This window comes from Rana temporaria, chromosome 12 (genome assembly GCF_905171775.1).
Source record: "Rana temporaria chromosome 12, aRanTem1.1, whole genome shotgun sequence".
NCBI lineage: Eukaryota > Metazoa > Chordata > Amphibia > Anura > Ranidae > Rana > Rana temporaria.
Genome location: NC_053500.1, coordinates 91,508,157 through 91,527,763, shown reverse-complemented (window position 1 = coordinate 91,527,763; position 19,607 = coordinate 91,508,157). Strand labels below are relative to the sequence as shown.

General features: G+C 45.3%; 1 protein-coding gene across 3 annotated transcripts in view; it reads left to right on the top strand.

Moving 5' to 3' along the window:
- Positions 1 to 19,607, top strand: part of LOC120919601 (PSMC3 interacting protein) — a 524,670-nt gene that overhangs the window by 149,145 nt on the left and 355,918 nt on the right. For all 3 annotated transcript variants that reach the window (XM_040331823.1, XM_040331821.1, XM_040331822.1), the window contains 3 exons: positions 2,928 to 3,028; positions 18,906 to 18,995; positions 19,088 to 19,199. In XM_040331823.1, the coding sequence (XP_040187757.1) occupies positions 2,928 to 3,028; positions 18,906 to 18,995; positions 19,088 to 19,199 (303 nt within the window). The remainder of the gene's footprint in view (positions 1 to 2,927; positions 3,029 to 18,905; positions 18,996 to 19,087; positions 19,200 to 19,607) is intronic.

Genomic DNA, 19,607 nt, shown 5'->3' with positions numbered 1-19,607 from the left:
GAGAATTATCTTGGCATCAAGCTGTTTATATTGGGAAAATGCTTTCTTGCACTTCAGAGGGGAATTAAATCCTTTAACGTTATGTGAAACACATTTAATCGCCATGGCAACTTACAGCTTAATGAGCATAAGAGATATTAATCAGATAAACACATCGAAAGGGAATCATATAAAAACCCCTCCTGGCAGACTCCCCAACCTCAGCAGCAACCCTCCAAAGTGTAAAACAACCAAAACATAGAGCAGTAAATAGCATCAAAGATTCAATAGTGAGGCTAAGGGTCTGAGCCGACTCAGTGGAAACCTCCAAAAACAGGCCTAAGTGCAGAATCAGGGGACAATGACATTGACACAATGAAAAAAAAATGAGGACACGAGACTGCAATGCAATATTAACAAAGCAGCATAATAAAAATAACATAAAAAGAGACAAAGTTGAAAAGAAGAAAAAAAAGTCATTAGAAAATGGATCAGGAAAATAGTGAATCCTGACAAAAAAAAAAAAAAACAGGAATCCAGAGACTTCCACGTCTCACTACCAGCTAGTCCAAGACCGCAAATTAGAAAAAAAGACAACATTTCAGTAACTCTCGTAGCAGTCGCTGGGGGGGGGAGAAAACATGCAGCGGCGCTCGGGGATGGGCTTCTTTAATGAAAAAAAATAAGCCGGTGTCAGAGCGATATGGGCGGAGAAGAGAAACCAGTAGAATTATAAACTTTCTTAGCAGCACCCCGTTTAAACCCTGAGAAATGGTTAAGAGCAACAAGTCACACAAAAAAAAGACCAAGTTCAGTAGGGTGCCTGCAGTAACCATTGAGCACAAAATAAAGGTCAGAGTCCGTCAGTTCTTTGGAGATCCCTCACCATAACGAATCCTCCTCCTGTCCCGTCTCGAAGGTGGTGTCTGCCAGATCTGAGAGGGGCGAGGTGTCAAGGGGGGACAACGAATCTCCGCAGCATCCAGGAGGCCTAGCTTGACAAGGATCTCTTTACCCTCAAACACCGAGGTGGCGACATAGGTGGTCCCATTGTGGGGGATTGACAGCTTAAACGGGAACTCCCATCTATAGCGGATGCGTGCAGATTGCAAAACCGCAGTGACTTCCTTCATCCCCCTCCTTCTATCCAGAGTGGCGGGAGATAGATCAGGGAAAATTTGTACAGTAAAATCATCCAGGGTGATCCTCTGAGTATTCCTGGCCGCTCTTAGAATTTCCTCTTTAATAAGAAAGTCCTTAAGGCAGAGAACAATGTCTCTAGGGGGTTTGTCATCAGGGGGCTTGGGTCTTAGTGCCCTATGGATCCTATCGCACGTAAAAGCTGCGGCCTCCCTGTCTGGTAACAGGGACTTAAAGAGTCTAATCACTGCAGGGATCAGATCCATGACAGACTCCGGAAACCCCCGCAGACGCAGATTCTGGCGGCGATTGCGATTGTCGAGGTCTTCGACTTGTGATTGCAGATGAGCAAAGGCTGTGGACAGATTTTCATGCTCCCTGCTGAGATCACTATAGGCCAGGGCCAGCTCGTCGTGCTTCGTTTCTAGCAGGTCCGTGCGGGAGCCTAGTGAGGCTATTTCCTGGGATAAAGTGTGCAAGGTCTTGTTTAGTTCCGATTGGAACTTTGTGGCCAAACGGGTGTACATGGCCTCCAGACTTGCGTCTAGGTCTGCTTTAGAAAGTGCGGTAGGGTACTCACAGAACTCAGGGTGTGAGGAAGAGTCCAGCTCCGGAGGCAAGGCCGGAACCTCGGCGCCATCTTGGGCCATGCCGAACTGCTCCCTCGTGCGGAGGAGATAGTGAGTTAGAGAGGTTTGGGCTGCTCCCTTAGTCGTCTTCTTCGCCGCCGACATGCACCGTGGTTACCGGGGCCGGGGGGTGATAGTCTGAGAGATAGACCTTTGAATTATAGCCCACGAGAGGATAAATCAGTCCCGCTGCGCCAGGAGCAGGTCTAACAGGCGACCATCTCTGTCCGCGGCGCGCATGCGCCCCCCCACATCTAGGCGTTTTAACGCCTGTAGTGCTACGCCGCTGCCGCCAGAGGGATGAAAACATGTCCCTCTATGGAGATGGTTCACATCTCCACGCCGGACGCCTGCCGCCTGAAAAAAGGTCCCGGACCTTTTTTTCAGGCGGCTTTCGGCGTTCGGCTAGGAGATGGGAACCATCTCCATAGAGGGGGTCAATCTGGGGCACATCTAGGCGGAAAATACCGGCGTTTTGTCGCCGCAATTCGCGGTACAAAACGCCGCTATTTGTACCGCGAATTTGTCTGCCTAGGTGTGAATGGAGCCTTACAGCAGAGAGGGTTTATACAAGTTACGACTGCCTATAGGTGATGCTGTATTTTTTTCTGCCTAGTGTAGTTGGGTGCTATAACCCTGTGGTCAAGCATGAAGAGAAGCTGTGTCCATTAGTGATTGTGGAGAAATGGATTTTACGTTGAGTAACAAAAAATAAATGAATCTTGTTTTGGAAATACCCACAGACTTTTACAGCTCAGCCTGCAGAGTGTAGCACAAGGTGTGAAAGTGCCTCAGCTGAGCAACTTGAAGGATGAAGCGGTCTGGGTCATTATGCAGACAAACCTATATTGTGATCCATCTGGAGCCATGTGGTCAATATTAAAGAAAAAATTGAAGAATAAACAGGAGAATCATAAACAGGGTTTATTAAGAGGAGTATAGAGCCCAGATTTGTGCTGCCAATATGGGGAACTTGATTACTAAGCTCTCCAGCCAAGAGTTTTGACAATGAAGTCTGAGGTTAGTAGGCAGTATATGCTTTACTATGCCAGCTACACAGATCACTTGTCTTTTAGTTGGCTTTAAACTCTATTAGTAAAATATCGTAATGAATACTAGTTTAGTTCATTTGCATACATCCTAATTTTTAGTATGTTTTTGTTTTTCTTGTTTTGGCAGCCATTGGTATAATTCTGAAATACCTCAATGGTCAGAATAGACCACACAGCACTCAGGATGTTTTCAGTAACCTGCAGAAAGAGCATGGTCTGGGCAAAACTGTGAGTAAACTTGTGCTATAGCAGCCAAAAGCGTGTTTAAACTTGTAGCGCAGGCAATGTGCTTTCATGTGGGAGTGATGTGGGTGGGTTTTTTTTTTCTGTTCTTTGTTTTTTTAATTTTTTAATTTCTCTTTATTCAATTTTATAACATGCAGACAACACAATCCACATATTGTGGAAATCTACTACAGTAAAATTACTGGTGTACATAAAACAAAACAACAAAAGGAGAACAAAACAAACTATAACCCCTCCCCAGAACAGAACTTTGCCTAGACAGATGCATTCATTGCTTGAACCTACAGCCAAAGGTAGGCACGTGGTGACAGTGTGGTATAGCTCTGACACCCTGCACAGCCCTGCCAGATAATGCCAGTACTGCGGTCCCCCCAAGCCTCCCCACATCCGGAGAAATGAAGATCAGATGAGGAGAGAAACCTTCCCCACTCCAAAATGATCAGTACATCAATTGTTAGTCAATCTGTGATCATCAGTAACCCCTTTTATATTCACCGCCTTCTTATATTCTATATCATGGATCGGTAGCTATAACCTTCCTACAATTAATCTTATTCCATGTCCATAGAAGCCAATCAACCACGCCCCCCCCCCCATACCTTGTCGAATTTAGTCAATGCCCCTCTGCTGAGAAAGGTAGCTTTATAAAAGGGAACTGCCTTATTGACTAATGCCTTCCAGGACAAAGTTGGAGTCGTAGAGCACTTCCACGATGGGATTGAATAGTACAACAATAGGATAAGAAGAGCTCCTATTGCCCTGGTAGTGGCCAGAGGTTCCGCCAGATGCAATAGACACACATTAATCGACATTGGAATCAAGATATAAGTGACCGACCTGATACAGCATGCAACAGCTTGCCAGTAGTTTATCCTGTAATGATTAAGCACAAGATGTATGTGTGAAACATGTCTACGTGACCTCGTGTTGGTGCCTTTGTGTTATCACTTTGAACAATAAAAGGCAATTGGAATTCCTGGATGTGCAGCCATTTCTTTTCTTACAGGGTTTAACCTGAGGACAATCCTAAAAATATGTGCAAGAAATTTTCTTGGGGTGCTGAGCACCTCCAGCATAAAGATGGTTGGTTTCCAAACATCTTAGCTAGTCTAGTTGGAGTGAGATAAGATCTATGTAAGAATTTTATAGTGCATCAGTCTGTCTCTAGTAGAAACTAGGTACTGAAATGCAGTCCCCCACATCGTCCCAGTCATCTCTGTCCAAGCTCGGGGCTACGGTTTTCCAAGCTCGTCTGCAGGGTTCTTGGAATTTGGCTATTTCCTGAAAGAGGCCTTTTGTATAGGCTAGAAACTGGTTTAGGTATAGAGTCACCGCGTGTCAGTAGTTCTAATTCACTGGGCTCAAGGTCAAGAGGCTCTCTGCCAAATTGAGAACAAAAAGCATGCCGCAATTGAATGTATCAAAAATAAAATATGTGAGTTGGGTAAATCGGAATGGAGTTTAAATTCATTAAATGTCATTAGGGTACCCTTTTTTAAACTATGTGATGTAAAAGTTTAATTCCATATTTAGTCCAGACTATCGGGTCTAGGTAATCAGAAAAGTGTGGTAAATTAGGATTTCTCCACAGAGGGAGACTGGGGGAAAACCTGCTTGGGCTAGACGGCTTCAGTCCCCTAGTTATGGTCCATGCCCTTATCACTGAGCGCATGGTGAAGAGGAAACGGGTAATACGACCACCCAGGTAATGCAGGAATACCTTCAGATCCCCTGGATCTGTGAGAGACCAAATGAGACACAAGGAAACAGATTTGAGTGTGTTCATAACATCTGACTTTTACTGAATACAACAGTGGCTTATATGCAGAAGAAAGAAGGGAGGAGCTGTGTTTTTAATGCATATGTTTTTAAAAGTTATACAAACTCGGTACTTTCTTATCATGATTTAAACTTGCTGACTAGGTTAACAAGAACTAGCTGATTACTTTTGCTGACACAACAGGCTGCTCCGTGGATCAGCTTAACCACAGTGACTGACAGTTTTCATAGAAACGCACCCTGTGAGTTATGTCAAAACACATACATTCAAAGGTTAATTTTTACTTAAAGAAAACGGACTCGGTTATTTATACATTCTATTACAATCCCCTGTTTGAGCCATGATTTTAAATGGCTCATTTCCCCCTCATTGTAACATAGGTAGTTTCCTTATTGTAATACATACTGAGGTAAGCTTTATTAGTAGGGTTGTCCCGATACCGATACCAAGCATTTCCCCAAGTACTTGTACTCGGGGAAAATGCTCTGATACTTTACCCGATACTAGGGTTGTCCAGATACCGATACCAGTATCGGTATCGGGACCGATACCGAGTATTTGCGCTAGTACTCGTACTCGTGCAAATACTCCCGATACCAAAATAGAATACTTTTTTTTTTTTTTTTTTTTTTTTTTTGTGACATCGAACACAAATTGGATGGCACCATTGGATGGCACTGATAGGTGGCACTGGCATTGATTGAATGTCACTCATAAATGGATGGCACTGATAGGTGGCACTGGCATTGATTGAATGTCACTCATAAATGGATGGCACTGATAGGTGGCACTGGCATTGATTGGGTGGCACTGATGAGATGCACTAATAAGCTGCCTCCCTGCACTGATGCACTAATGGGCACTGATCTGCACTGATAGGTGGCACTGGCTAGCTGCACTTTTGGGCACTGGCACCGATGAGCTGCACTGACAGTGATCACTCCTTCAATGACATGTAGTTTTCCAGTACCGTATGCTAAAAAACAGCCCCACACCATGATGTACCAGTTCTTCATAATTCTAAAGAAAATATCTTTGGTCTGTATTGTGGTTTGAAAACGGTCACATGACATTAAAAAAAGTATCGGTATTCGGTATCGGCGACTACTTGAAAAAAAGTATCGGTACTTGTACTCGGTCCTAAAAAAGTGGTATCGGGACAACCCTACCCGATACCTGACTTCTGTATCCATCTCCAGTTCCCCCATCCGTTCGGCTCTCTTCCTCCATGCTCCTGTGTCCCCCCCTCCGTGCCGCTGCCATTCTGCTTACTCCCTCCATGCTCCGTGTCCCCCCTCCGTGCCGATGCCCGTCTGCTCTCTTCCTTCATGCTCCTGTGTCCCCCCTCCGTGCCGCTGCCCGTCTGCTCTCTCCTCCATGCTCCTGTGTCCCCCCCCCTCCGTGCCACTGCCATTCTGCTTACTTCCTCCGTGCGTACCGCAGCTGTCCTCCGTTCTGTTCTCCCCCTCCGTGCCGTGCCGCAGCTGTCCGGCTCCTACCTTTTCTGAATGAACAGTCAGTGATCACTGACTCTGTCCATTCATATAACTGAGCATCGTAAACTGTGTTTACAATGCTTCAGTTTATGAATGGATAGGAGCCTCTGTCTCCTGTCCATTCATTTCCAGTGCAGCTGAGAAAGGGACTGGGGAATCTGTGTCCCTTTCTCTGTCTCAAAGGGGAGATGTCAGAGGTCTGTTAAGACCCCTGATATCTCATCAAGGCCCCCCAACAGGGCTAAGAAAGAAAAAATAGCAATAAATAATAAAAATAATTAATTGTAAAAAATATAACATATTAAAATAAAAATCACACTGACACATCCACCCCCCCCCCCCCTCAAGAAAGCATTGTATAAAATACAAAAAATTGTGAAAAATGTAAATTGTAAAATAAAATAAAAATACTGACACATGACATTAAAAAAAAAAGTATCGGTATTCGGTATCGGCGAGTACTTGAAAAAAAGTATCGGTACTTGTACTCGGTCTTAAAAAACTGGTATCGGGACAACCCTATTTATTAGCATAGCTATATTAAAATTTTAATGAAGGCATCATATCATTGAAACTGTCTTCCTTATTTCCTTCAGCTTGTATATCTCTCTTATGTCTTATTATGTGGATGATACGTCCCAGGTGGGTAGGAACACAGAGTGATCAGGAACAGAAAGCAAAAACGCTTTCCCAGAAGTCTGTGGTGAGGTCATACACTGCTCAAAAAAATGAAAGGAACACTTTTGAATCAGAACTCCTGGGATATTGATCTGGTCAGTTAAGTAGCAGAGGGGGAAGGGTGTATACAGAGGGGGTTGTTAATCAGTTTCAGCTGCTTTTCTGTTAATTGAAATTAACAGGTGCACTAGATGGGCAACAATGAGACCACCTCCAAAACAGGAATGGCTTTTCAGGTGGAAGTGTCTCACTATTTTTTCCCTACTCATCTTTTCTGACTGTTTTTCACTAGTTTTGCATTTGGCTAGGGCTAGGGTCAGTGTCACTACCGGTAGCACGAGGCGATACTTGGACCCTATAAAGGTTGCACAGGCAATCCAACTCCTCCAGGATGGCACATTAATATGTGTTATTATCAGAAGGTTGGCCGGCACAGTCTCAAGAGCACGGAGGAGATTCCAGGAGACAGGCAGTTACTCTAGGAGAGCTGGACTGAGCTGTAGACGGTCCTTAACCCATCAGCAGGACCAGTATCTGCTTCTTTGTGCAAGGAGGGACAGGATGCGCACTGCCAGAGCCCTACAAAATTACCTCTAGCAGGCCACTGGTGTGAATGTCTCTGACCAAACAATCAGAAACAGACTTAATGGGGGTGACCTGAGGGCCCGACGTCCTCTAGTGTGCTCTGTGCTCACTGTCGGACACTATGGAGCTCAATTGGCATTTTCCATTGAACACCAGAATTGGCAGGTCCGCCACTGGTGCCCCATGCTTTTCACAAATGAGAGCAGGTTCACCCTGAGCATATGTGACAGACGTGAAAGGGTCTGGAGAAGCCACTGAGAACTTTATGCTGCCTGTAACATCGTTCAGCATGACCGGTTTGGTGGTGGGTCAGTTATGGTCTGGGGAGGCATATCCATGGAGGGACACACAGACCTCTACAGGCTACACAATGGCACCATGACTGCCATTATGTATCGGGATGAAATCCTTGGACCCATTGTCAGACCCTACGCTGGTGCAGTGTGTCTTGGGTTCCTCCTGGTGCACGACAATGCCCAGCCTCATGTGGCGAGAGCATGCAGCCAGTTCCTGGAGGATAAAGAAATTGATACCATTGAATGGCCCCCATGCTCACCTGACCTAAATCCAAAAGAACACCTCTGGGACATTGTTTCGGTCCATCCGGTGCTGCCAGGTTGCACCTCAGTCTGTCCAGGAGGTCAGTGATGCTCTGGTCCAGATCTGGGAGGAAATACCCCAGGACACCATCCGTCTCATTAGGAGCATGCCCTGATGCCAGGCATGCATACAAGCACTTGGGGCCATACAAACTACTGAGGACCCTTCTGAGTTGTTGCAATGAAATTTCAGCAAAATGGACTAGCTTGCTGCAGAATTTTTTCACTTTGATTTTCGGGGTGTCTTTGATTTCCGCCCTCTGTAGGTGGATAATTTTCATTTCCATCAAATGATGTGCCATCCTTTCATTCCGAACACATTACCCAGTCCATGTCAGTATAGATATCCAGCATGAGATTTTTGCCCGTTGAGATCTGATATGTTTTCAAAGTCTTCCTTTAATTTTTTTTAAATATATTGGACATACTGTAATCAATGGAAAAAGTGGATAGGATCTGATAAGTCTAGGTTATAACATCTGCACAAAACGCGCACCTCATCCCAGAAAATATATAGGAGAAAAAATGAACAGTGGCGGGACTGTAACGGTGCAAAAAATGGAACGATAAGACAGTAGAATAAATTTAATAATTTATTAAAACATTGAAAACATCAAACTACACAACGCACCATGAGACCAAATGGTCTGACAGATGCATATATAGCCAGATGTGTAGTAACACAATTCATAAAATATCCCTTTATCAAAAATCGCAGGTAATATATAGGAAGATCACACCACAGTTGGTAAACCCAATATATTTCGCCTTGTTCTGGCTTCCTCAGGGGTATGGTTGAGATCAAGATTCCAGCTCTATTGACAAAATACACAGATATGAGTTACAAACAGTTATACATAGTTAATAAATACATTATCAATCTGCCAATGTATGCCCAAAAATGCTGACCTGCTAATCCGGGACAGAGGGGGGATAAGGAAAGGGTGAAAAGAAAAGCACCCTGATAACTCCCCCAACCAGCCTGGTTGGACCAAATTGCGTAGATTCACAGTCAAAATAGGGGGGAGGGGAGATGGTATAAAGTCCAGCGCCAGACCATGCTGCAGTTAGAGGTCATAAAATCCCATCCATAGGAGGGGAGAGGAGAAGGAGGACCAGCTGAAAAAGATTTTATAGAATTCCATGAGTATACAATATATCAAGATAGATAGGAAATTAGGCACGCACAAGAGCAACCAAGAAATAAAAAAATCCACTTACAGTGCTCAAATGGATGCACAGAACATCTATGAAGATGACCAGCTATAGCCCAAGCATTGAATGCAAAAGCAGGACCTACAACAAAGCCAGTTCAAAAAAAGTATCATGTCAAGGAGGAAAAATAGCAACAAAAAACACTATTCCATTTAATCACTCAGGAGTCAGGACCTAATAGCATACAGCTGGTCCGCATTGGTAATTAAATAGGTTTAAGTAGACTTATTTGTCCATAATATTGTAGCCATTAAAGGCCAGATCCTCAAAAGGGATACGCCGGCGTATCTACTGATACGCCGTCGTATCCCTGTTTCTATCTTTGGAACTGATCCACAGAATCAGTTTCCAAGAGATAGACAGAAGATCCGGCATGTGTAAGAGACTTACACTGCCGGATCTTAGGATGCAGTACCGCATCCGCCGCTGGGGGCATTTTGCGTCGAAATGCCGCTTCGGGTATGCAAATTAGCACTTACGAAGATCCACAAAGCTTTTCTGCTTCGTTTTTTCTCCGTAAGTATTAAGTTGCATGTGTAAAATTAGTGCTGCTTTTACAAAGTGTAAACTGTTTACACCTTGTAAAAGCAGACCCTTCTGTCCAGCGACGCGTTTTTTTTTTTTTTGTTTTAAATTTTTTTTTTTTTTCCGTATCTTTTTTTTTTTTTCGACGCAACTTTATTGATCCGGCGCGATCCACAAAGCTCGGCGTAACGTATTTTCGTTCTATGCACGTCGGGAAAATGACGTCACGAGCATGCGCAGTACGGCCGGCGCGGGAGCGCGCCTAATTTAAATGGGAATCGCCCCCATTTGAAGAGGAACGCCTTGCGCCGGCGGAATTTAAGTTACACAGCCGAAAATTTCTAGGTAAGTGCTTTGTGGATCGGGCACTTAGGTAGAAATTTTAAGGCAGTGTAACTTAAATGGGAATTTTTACGTAATGCCGGCTCTTTGTGGATCTGGCCCTAAGTTTCTATCAAGAGCATGAGATCAAAAGTGAAAAGACATCAATTGTATCAAAAATGTAGCAAAGTAGAAAGATACCTAATTAAATAGATGTCAACAGCATGGATCATCCCATAGAGACGTGCAGCACATGCAAAATCATAGCACAAATGCTACCTCCTTATAAACCCCCCGCCCCTCCCACACGTCCGAGCGTCCGAGAACGTCATCGGACGTGTGCGGACACAGGATGTCAGTGCGCAGGCGCCGCTCGATAATGCCGATGCCTGAGCCTACAAGTCCCAGAATCCCCTAAGCAAGAAAGGCAGGGCCATCCACCAAGCACATGACGCGCCATCAGGAGATAGGACGCGGCAAGGCAGGGAGGTCTCATGTAGGCCAATGAGGATGCCTCCAATGAGCCAATGCAGGGAAGGAGGCGTAGAATCCGATGGAGGGGGCAATAAACAGCAGTCTCGCGGAGGAAGACACTGACACAAAACGGGCTCACGATAGTGAAGCCCTTGGGTGTCCATATGGAGGGGAAAGAAAGATAATGACCAACAATGGTGCAGCAAGCCTAGCGAGGAAGGAAAAACCCCACAGGATGTAAAAAACACCCCTAATAACATGGGGAAAATAGCGCAAAATCCCCAAACACCGGCTAACGATGACAGATAAAGTAATAAATAACAAAGACAAAACTGCCCCCGTTCCTCAAAAAACGCAGGAGAATAGTTCTATAAGATAGCAGTGTTAGATCTAGTGTTAAATGGGACTCCTGCAAGAAGACTACGTTCGATCTATATCGTTTAATCTCTTCTAAGATCTTGTGTCTTTTTCCCCGCAGAGTTTAACCCTTTGACATTGTATGACAAAAACGTTATCTCGGCCATAACGTCCTATGCGGCAATTGACCTTTGTTTACTTCTAGAGTCCCTGAGAGCCCCCTTCCCCTCCCCATTTCCCTGAAACCCCCACCCACACCACCCCCCCTCCTAGGCCTAGACCTGGCCTCTGAACCGTGGATGGTCTCATTTCCCATTTTCCACCGGTTCTCTTGTCGTGAGGTAGGCCTTGGACCGCACCAACCCCCTCGCCAGCTCCCCTCAAAAAGGGGGGCCTGGGATCAAGGGAGGGGGTCCCCCCTCCCCTATCTCCCCTTTTTCCCCCCCTCCCGCCCCCCCTCTCCCATGACCCACCCACACTTCCCCACTCCTATCTAATCCTGCTATTCAGAGCATTAGATTACATTCTATTCTATCCAATCAGGTCAAAAACCGGGATGCCTAATTTAAGGCAAAATGCTTCGAGATCTTCAGGGAATATAAGTCTGGCCGAGACGCCATCTTTCTTCCCAATAAGACAGGCAGGGAAACCCCATTGGTACTCGATCTCTAATGACCGCATCTGTACCAAAAGCAGTTTCAATTGCCTCCTTCGTGCCAAAGTCTCCCAAGCCAAGTCTGTAAAGATCTGAATTTCTACTCCATTGTAATTCAGGGGTGCTTTTCGTCTTAGGCTTGACCAGATTTCAGCTTTGTCTTCGTAAAATCTAAATCTGACTATAATGTCCCTTGGCCATTCACTCTCGCGATTCTTTGCCCTTCCTATGCGGTGAACTCGCTCAATTTTAAGGTGGTCCTCCGTGTCTTTTCCCAATATGGGTATGAAAAGGGTGTTCATAATGTCCCTCAAATGTTCCCCTCTCTCTTCTTTGAGCGGATTCCTAAATTTTTCCTCCTATTTCAGTTTTCCTGGTCCTCTAACTGATACTGTAGCCTCCTCTGATTCTGTTTTATTGCGTGATATTGCTCTTTTAATTGGTTCAATTCAACCGCATGTTGTTCCACCTTTGCCTCCGTCTCCTCTACCCGTGTCAAGAGATGACTTATGTCTACTCTCAACATACTGATTTCCGTTTTTATTGATTCCTCCAATTTCCTAAACATATCGCTCATTTCTCTCTTAGATGGAACTTGTATATCTGTCCTTAGTTCTTCCATGTGGCTCATGTCTTGTTCCCCCTCTGTCGATGTATTGGTATTAGTATTAGAGGGGATCGGTTCCCCAACTCCTTTTTTAGCCATCACCCTTTATTTCTGTGTTTTTTACAGTGCCCGGACTTTTGGCCCCCCCTTCCTGTGTCAAATATTGTCTTATTGTGGTGGTGGCAGCTTTATCCTTAGGCATCTTCGGGCCGGCGCCCCTCGTTATCTTGCTCATATTTTTTTTTTCTGGCTCTTATACGTTTCCCCAGTTTTGAAAATAGTTAGGGGTAAATTATATAAGAACCGGTAGGGAATTCCAGTGCCCCTCAGCTTTAAATTGTCGCCCTTTAGTTCCACCGGGCTTACTGCTGCCCTAATTAGGAGGTACCGGGGTGTTGTTCCCACCCCCAAGAGCCTAGGTTATTTCCCGTCCGGAGGGGTGTACTTCCCTACCCTCGCCTCAAGGGCCTAAAACCCCAAGACGGACCCCTCACCCCAAAGTTTCTTATCCTCTGACCTTAGATCTCTGATGTATTCAGAGTTTCCCCCTTCTGCCCGGTAGAATTACGGCTTTAGATCAATAGAATATATAAGGGGCGACCCTGAGGGGGAGGAAAAGAGGCACAGGGGAGGGGGACCGAGAGATAGAACCACTGCTCCCTCCTCCCTCTCATCTCACCCTCACACACCCCCAATGATCCATGCACATATGGGGGTTTTTACTCGGTCCCAATAAAGAATCAGATGGAGGTACGAATAGAAGGGGGGTAAGACACAGAACCTAGCAGTAAAACAGTAAGCAGCCAGATATCGGTAATCCTCATGTATTATTTCACCGTGGAGGGTTAATTAAGGCCCATATTTCCCGGCACAGCCCTGGGCTCAAAATAATAAGCAATGTCCATATTAGGCCTAGGGTACATAGGCACCGTTTTTACACGCCTGGAGTTTTACTGCTAACCAACTTCTGACATGTAACAAGTCCCCCATATCTCAATCTGTAACAGTCATTGAGAAGTAAATGTCTTAGCCATAGGAACAGCATACACCTGTCACAAATCGTCCATACTCAGCAATCAGTAATTCAATTACATAGTTCAGATCTTCCCTACCACTCCGTTTCGCTGATCAGTTACTCTTTTCAGACTGGATATGGGACTTCAATATGCACTGCAGCGTTCCCCAAGGACCGTGCTTAATTTACCTGATCCGCCCCGAGGTGCGGGGCGGGGGTGTGGGTTCAATGGGTGCAGGTGGATGCGTGCTGCTTCGTTGTCCTGATGGCGGCGATAGGGGAGCGGGGATTACCGGAGGTTCACTGCGGGAAGGCGGATGAACCTTTACAGCTGTTGCAGCATCTCACGCTGCTCTGGGCTGGAACCGCTGATACCGCTTGCTTGTCGTGGTTCTTTCGGCTCGCTCCATCCTCCCGTCCTCCGGCGTGGCGCGGTCCAACCCCTCCCCTCAACATGCGTGCGTCTCACATGCCGCACGTGGGGCCCTTCCTCGGACCAATCACCATTTGACTCTTCTATCACCCCCAGCTCAAGCATTTGTTTTACTTCCTGGCAAATTGCCTCTCGCCGGGCTTCTAAAATTATACTTGACCTTATCCCCTGGTGTGGTGATAATGTCATGTTCAACTCCGGAGACCCAACCTGGCAGGTCTGAAAACTTCTCCTTATTACGGAGCACAAATTCTTTAACCAACTGTTTCTGAGTTTTGGATAGAGTCTCCGCTATCCCAACTTCAGGGACAGCCAGGTTAAATGGAGCAGAAAATCGGGTAGTCTTGGCGACCAAGGACTCTCTATCCTTCCATGGTTTCAGCAAGTTCACGTGATAGAGCTGCTCAGGTTTTCGTCTTCCCAGTTGGCTAATTTTATAATTCACCACTCCCATTTTTTCCAACACTTCATATGGACCCTGCCATTTGGCTAGGAATTTACTTTCGACCGTGGGGACCAGCATCAACACCCTATCACCAGGTGCAAAGGAACGGACCTGGGCCCCACGATTGTAAATCCTTTGAGCCAATTGGGCTTGGGCTAAATGTTCCTTCACAATCGGCATCACTTGGGCAAATCTATCTTGCATTTGGGCCACATGTTCAATCACACTTCGATGAGGGGAACTCTCACTCTCCCATGTTTCCCTGGCAATGTCCAGTAGGCCCGGGGGTGCCTCCCATACAGTAGTTTAAACGGAGAGAACCCTGTGGACGATTGGGGAACCTTTATCATTGCAAACATCAGAAAAGGGAGCAGATAATCCTAATTCTTTCCGTCTTTATCCACCACCTTCCTCAACATTTGTTTTAATGTTTTATTAAACCTTTCCACTAACTCGTCTGTTTGAGGGTGATATACTGATGTACGTAATTGGGTCACTTTCAGGGGTTTACAAAGTTCTTTGGTCACCCTGGACATAAACGGGGTGCCCTGGTCCGTTAGGACTTCCTTAGGAAGACCCACACGGCTGAAAACCTGAAATAACTCTTTGGCAATTGTTTTAGCAGAGGTGTTTCGGAGAGGAATCGCTTCTGGGTAACGGGTGGCATAGTCCATTATTACCAAGATGTGCTGGTGCCCTCTAGTGGACTTCAGTAAGGGGCCAACCAAGTCCATGGCGATCCTCTCAAAAGGGACCTCGATAATGGGCAGGGGTACCAAAGAACTGCGAAAATGTGCCATGGGTGCAGTAATCTGACACACTGGACAGGAAGAGCAGTATAATTCCACTTCCTTAGTGATCCCAGGCCAATAAAACCTCTGGGTGATCCTCTCCCGGGTTTTTTCTGCTCTCAAATGTCCCCCCAAGAATGTGCCTATGGGCCAGTTCCAAAACCATCTTGCGGTACAGTTTAGGCACTACCAGTTGCTCAATGGTGTCCTCTATCCTCTGTGACACTCAATATAACAGGTCCCTTTCAATAATGAAGTAAGGGAGGGCAACCCTCGTCAGGGTTAACTAACTCCCCATCTATCTTCACTACATTCTCCCGGGCTCTTGGCAATGTGGGGTCCCTCAATTGCTCAGTGACAATTTTCTCTGTGCACCTCAAGGTCATCAAACCCTATCGGCCGCTATTCCTCTTCTGAGGTAGCAGGCTCCTCCCTAGGGACTGGTGTTTCCCCTGCTAATACTGAGAATGGAAACTCAGGAGAATCCTCAGTTATAGGTTTCTGGAGTAGATGGTTCAGACTCAGAAGAACCACCTACTGGGGAATCTGGGCAGTCCCAGAGTTCCCAGAATTTTGGGAAATCCCTTCCCACAATGGTGTCATGTGGCAGTTTAGGAACTAAACCCACCTGGTGAAACAAGTTACCGAGGGAGGTTTCAATGGAAACCGTAGTCACCGGATATTCTCGAGTGTCTCCATGAACACAAACTACAGCCATTTTCCTCGGATGTAAGGTTTTTCCCACCACTAGATCACTTTTCACTAAATGAATCCAACAATACCACAACATTTTTACCATCTAAGCACATTCTATATAAAGGTTTCTCATTTTCCTTTACTGCAGTGCATGTGGTTGCAATAAGGGACTGTCGTCTCTCTGTCAGAAAGTCACACTGCATGGGTTCATCACCCGCTGGGCAAACCGCTGCTACATGTCCCTCTTCCCGGCAACGGTAACAAATCAACCTTCTGGTCCTCTCCTGTGGGATGGGTCTTCCAAGCCGCTCTTGCCAAACATTAGCAGTAGTCCCGATAATTCCTCTAGTTGCTCCTTGGTACCTCTCTCCACCCCGATCCCTTGATGCAGTCTTACCTATAGATTGGGAGGGTCTGTTCTTGGGGTGAAAAGTCTGTGCGTCTCTGGTGGAAGAGGACAAATTCTCTGTTGTTAGGTACCTTTCGACCAGGTCTACAAGTTTGTCTGCGGTTTCCGGACCACCATGTTTCACCCATTTCTGCAGGGTGTTAGGAAGAGACCTAAGAAATTTGTCCATGACTACTCGCTCCAAATTTTTTGGTCCGGAGAGAGTTTCTGGCTGCAGCCATTTCCCCAACCAAATGGATAAGGTCATACATCTGCGACCGAGGTGGCTTTCTCTGCTGATAACTCCAATTGTGGACCCGCTGAGCACGGACATCCAGGGTTACACCGAAACGTGCCAATATTTCCTCTTTTAATCGATCATAGTTTTTTGCGTCTGCAAGCTCCAAATCAAAATATGCCTTTTGGGCTTCTCCAGATAATAGGGGGGGCACTAGTCCAGCCCACTGGTTTTTAGGCCAACTCTCTCTTTCTCGCTGCTCTCTCAAATGTGGTCAGAAACATCTCAGGGTCCTCATCTGCAGTCATTTTTGGCAATAAGTGTCTTACCCTAAAAGTCGGTATGTTACTGGCCCGACTCCCAGCCTCGGTCTGCTGTCTCTGAAGCTGTTTCACGATGGCCTCCATTTGCTGCTGGTGAGCCTGTTGAGCTGCGAGGCTCTGTTGTTGAGCTGCAATGCTCCGCTGCAAACCTGCATTCGTCTGCTGTTGATTTGCATTTGCTTGTTGTTGATTTGCATTTGCTAAAGCCAGCTGTTTCAGTATCTCCTCCATGTGTAAGGGGTTTACTTTAACTGCCCGCATTCTCCACCATGTGTAAGGGGTTAGCTCGGTAGCGGGGTGTGTGACCCCCTGGATGGGTTCACTACGCACTGAATTTATACAGACAGGCAGTCGAAGACGCTTGAAAACAAAGATTTTGATTTATTCTTCCATCTTGCTGGAAACAAGTGCAAGTATCCAAACAGCATAAACAAAATCAAACATAAAATAAACCCTGGCCACTTGGGGTGTCTATCTTCACCACACAGGAGCCTATCTATGGAGTCTGGCACAGCCTAGTGCTGGGCAGACACTGCTGGTCATACAGCAAAAAAAACAATAGTCTTTTGATTTTTATCACACAGAAAAATCAATCACCTCCTCAGAAGACTTTCAGTACACTGCTCTCCTTATTCACAAAGCCTCAGGATGCAGCAAATCAGTGGTAATCTACTGGATTACTTATAGAGGCCTTAATTGCGTCATTCTGAACAGCTGATGTTTTCCAACTCCTTTAGACCTTTTCTGGCTACTTTTGCAGCCAACGCCTAATAACAATTGGTGTATTGTCTAAACAAGGCAGAAATGTATGTCCTGTTTGTGACAACACCCACATATATACCTGACTTCCTGTCACAAAATATAATATATATATATATATATATATATATATATATATATATATATATATATATATATATATATATATATATATCATTTTAAATTCCTTTTTTTCCCCTTCCCCTACTTTACAGGCATACTATACACCCCCCCACAGGTACGGCATATTAGCCTTTAAAATTAGCACTTTAGATTTCAAACGTTCGAGTCCCATAGACTTTGACGGGGTTCTAAAGTTCACACAAACTATTGGTCTGTTCTCAGTTTCTGGTGCGAACCGAACGGGGGGTGTTTGACTCATCCCTACTGTTGACACTAGAAAGAAATTAGGATGGATTGGGTTTTACTGGGACATGAAGACTGTGGCCGGGATTCAGAAAGAACGGCGCATCTTTAGTTTGGCGTAGCGCATCTTATATGCGCTACGCTGACGTAACTTGCAGAGGCAAGTACTGTATTCAGAAAGCACTTGCTCCCATATGTGTGCCGGGGGAACGTAAATGGGCAGGCGTAAGCCCGCATAATTCAAAGTAGGCAAGTAGTGTTGTATAATAATGAAGCGTGACCCCATGTAAATGAAGCGCCGAACGAACGGCTCATGTGCGCGCATGCTCAGTATCACGTCGAATTTACTCCATAACATACGCCGGGTCAATGCCTGTGACGTGAACATAACCTACGCCCAGCCCCATTCACGTACGACTTACGTAAACTACGTAAAAATATACGCTTGTTCCGACGTTCATACTTTGCATTACCTGCGCCTCATATAGCAGGGGTAAATTTACACTGGACGTAAGCCTTACGTAAACAGCGTAGCTGAATGCGACTGGCGCAAGTACGTTCGTGAATCGGCGTATCTAGGTCATTTGCATATTCGACACGTAAATCTACGAAAGCGCCCCTAGCAGCCAGCGTAAATATGCACCCAAGATACGACGGCGTAAGAGACTTACGTCGGTCGTATCTTGCAAAAATGCAGGCGTATCTGCTTTTCAGAATAAGCGTATAGATACGACGGCGCACATTTGGACTTACGACGGCGTATCTGGAGATACGCCATCTTAAGTCCTTTCTGAATCCCTGCCACAAAGCAGTACAAACCTAACTGGTGATCTAACCCCTCCTAAGCCACTATGAATGTCCTTTTGTTTCTGTTACAGGAAGTGAGAAATGTATTCACATTGGGGACCAAGAAAGAAATTAAAACCTGCTAGAGGTTCTAACTTTCTCCATTCTATCCAACACTGAGTATAACCAGAATCTGGGCTTCAAAATTAACATGCTGCTTTGATTTACGTGGGCAAAAGTTGATTTCAATTTAGGCATGCTATAATTATGGGGGACATGGTAGTGAAGAGGCAGACCGTATGTATGTGACTGTGTGCTCTGCTTTAGGCGGTTGTTAAAGCAATGGAACAGTTGGCTCAGCAGGACAAGATCAAGGAGAAGGTTTACGGCAAGCAGAAAATCTACTTTGCAGACCAGGTGAGGTGAAGATACAAAATGATTCCACTGCTCTAATAGTCAAGCTGATATCCTCAGGAATAAAATACTTTTTTTTTTTCGTTGTAATTTAGGAGCAGTTTCCCAGTGTGAGTGACTCGGAGCTCAGAAATCTTGATGCCCAAATCTCAAAACTGTCTACCACACTACAGGGCACCCAGCAGAGCTGTAGGCAGCTAGAATCAGGTTTGTTAATGATTTGTGCATTTTTTTTCTTCCACCTCATGCTTAGCATAGTTATGCTATGTATTCTAATAAACAGAAACCTTCCCTATGTATCTTGATAATGTATTAATGAATACAGATCACTTTAATTGTAATTGTTAAAATCTGCATTTCTCTTGTGTTAATGGACGGACACAGCAGATTATCTTGACAATAGGGTATTTCCCTTCTATCAAGTGAGGACTAGGCAGAAACATTGTTAAAGTGTTAATACAACCTTAAACTGTACAGTACCGCCCAGGAGGCGGTCCCTTTAGGTACAACCTTTCTCGTTGCACACAGCAGCTCCAGTTTTTTCTGCCTGGCTCCCTATGGGTCCTTTATGCTTTTCGTAAGCTTTTTAATTTTTTTTCTTCTCTGCTACGATCC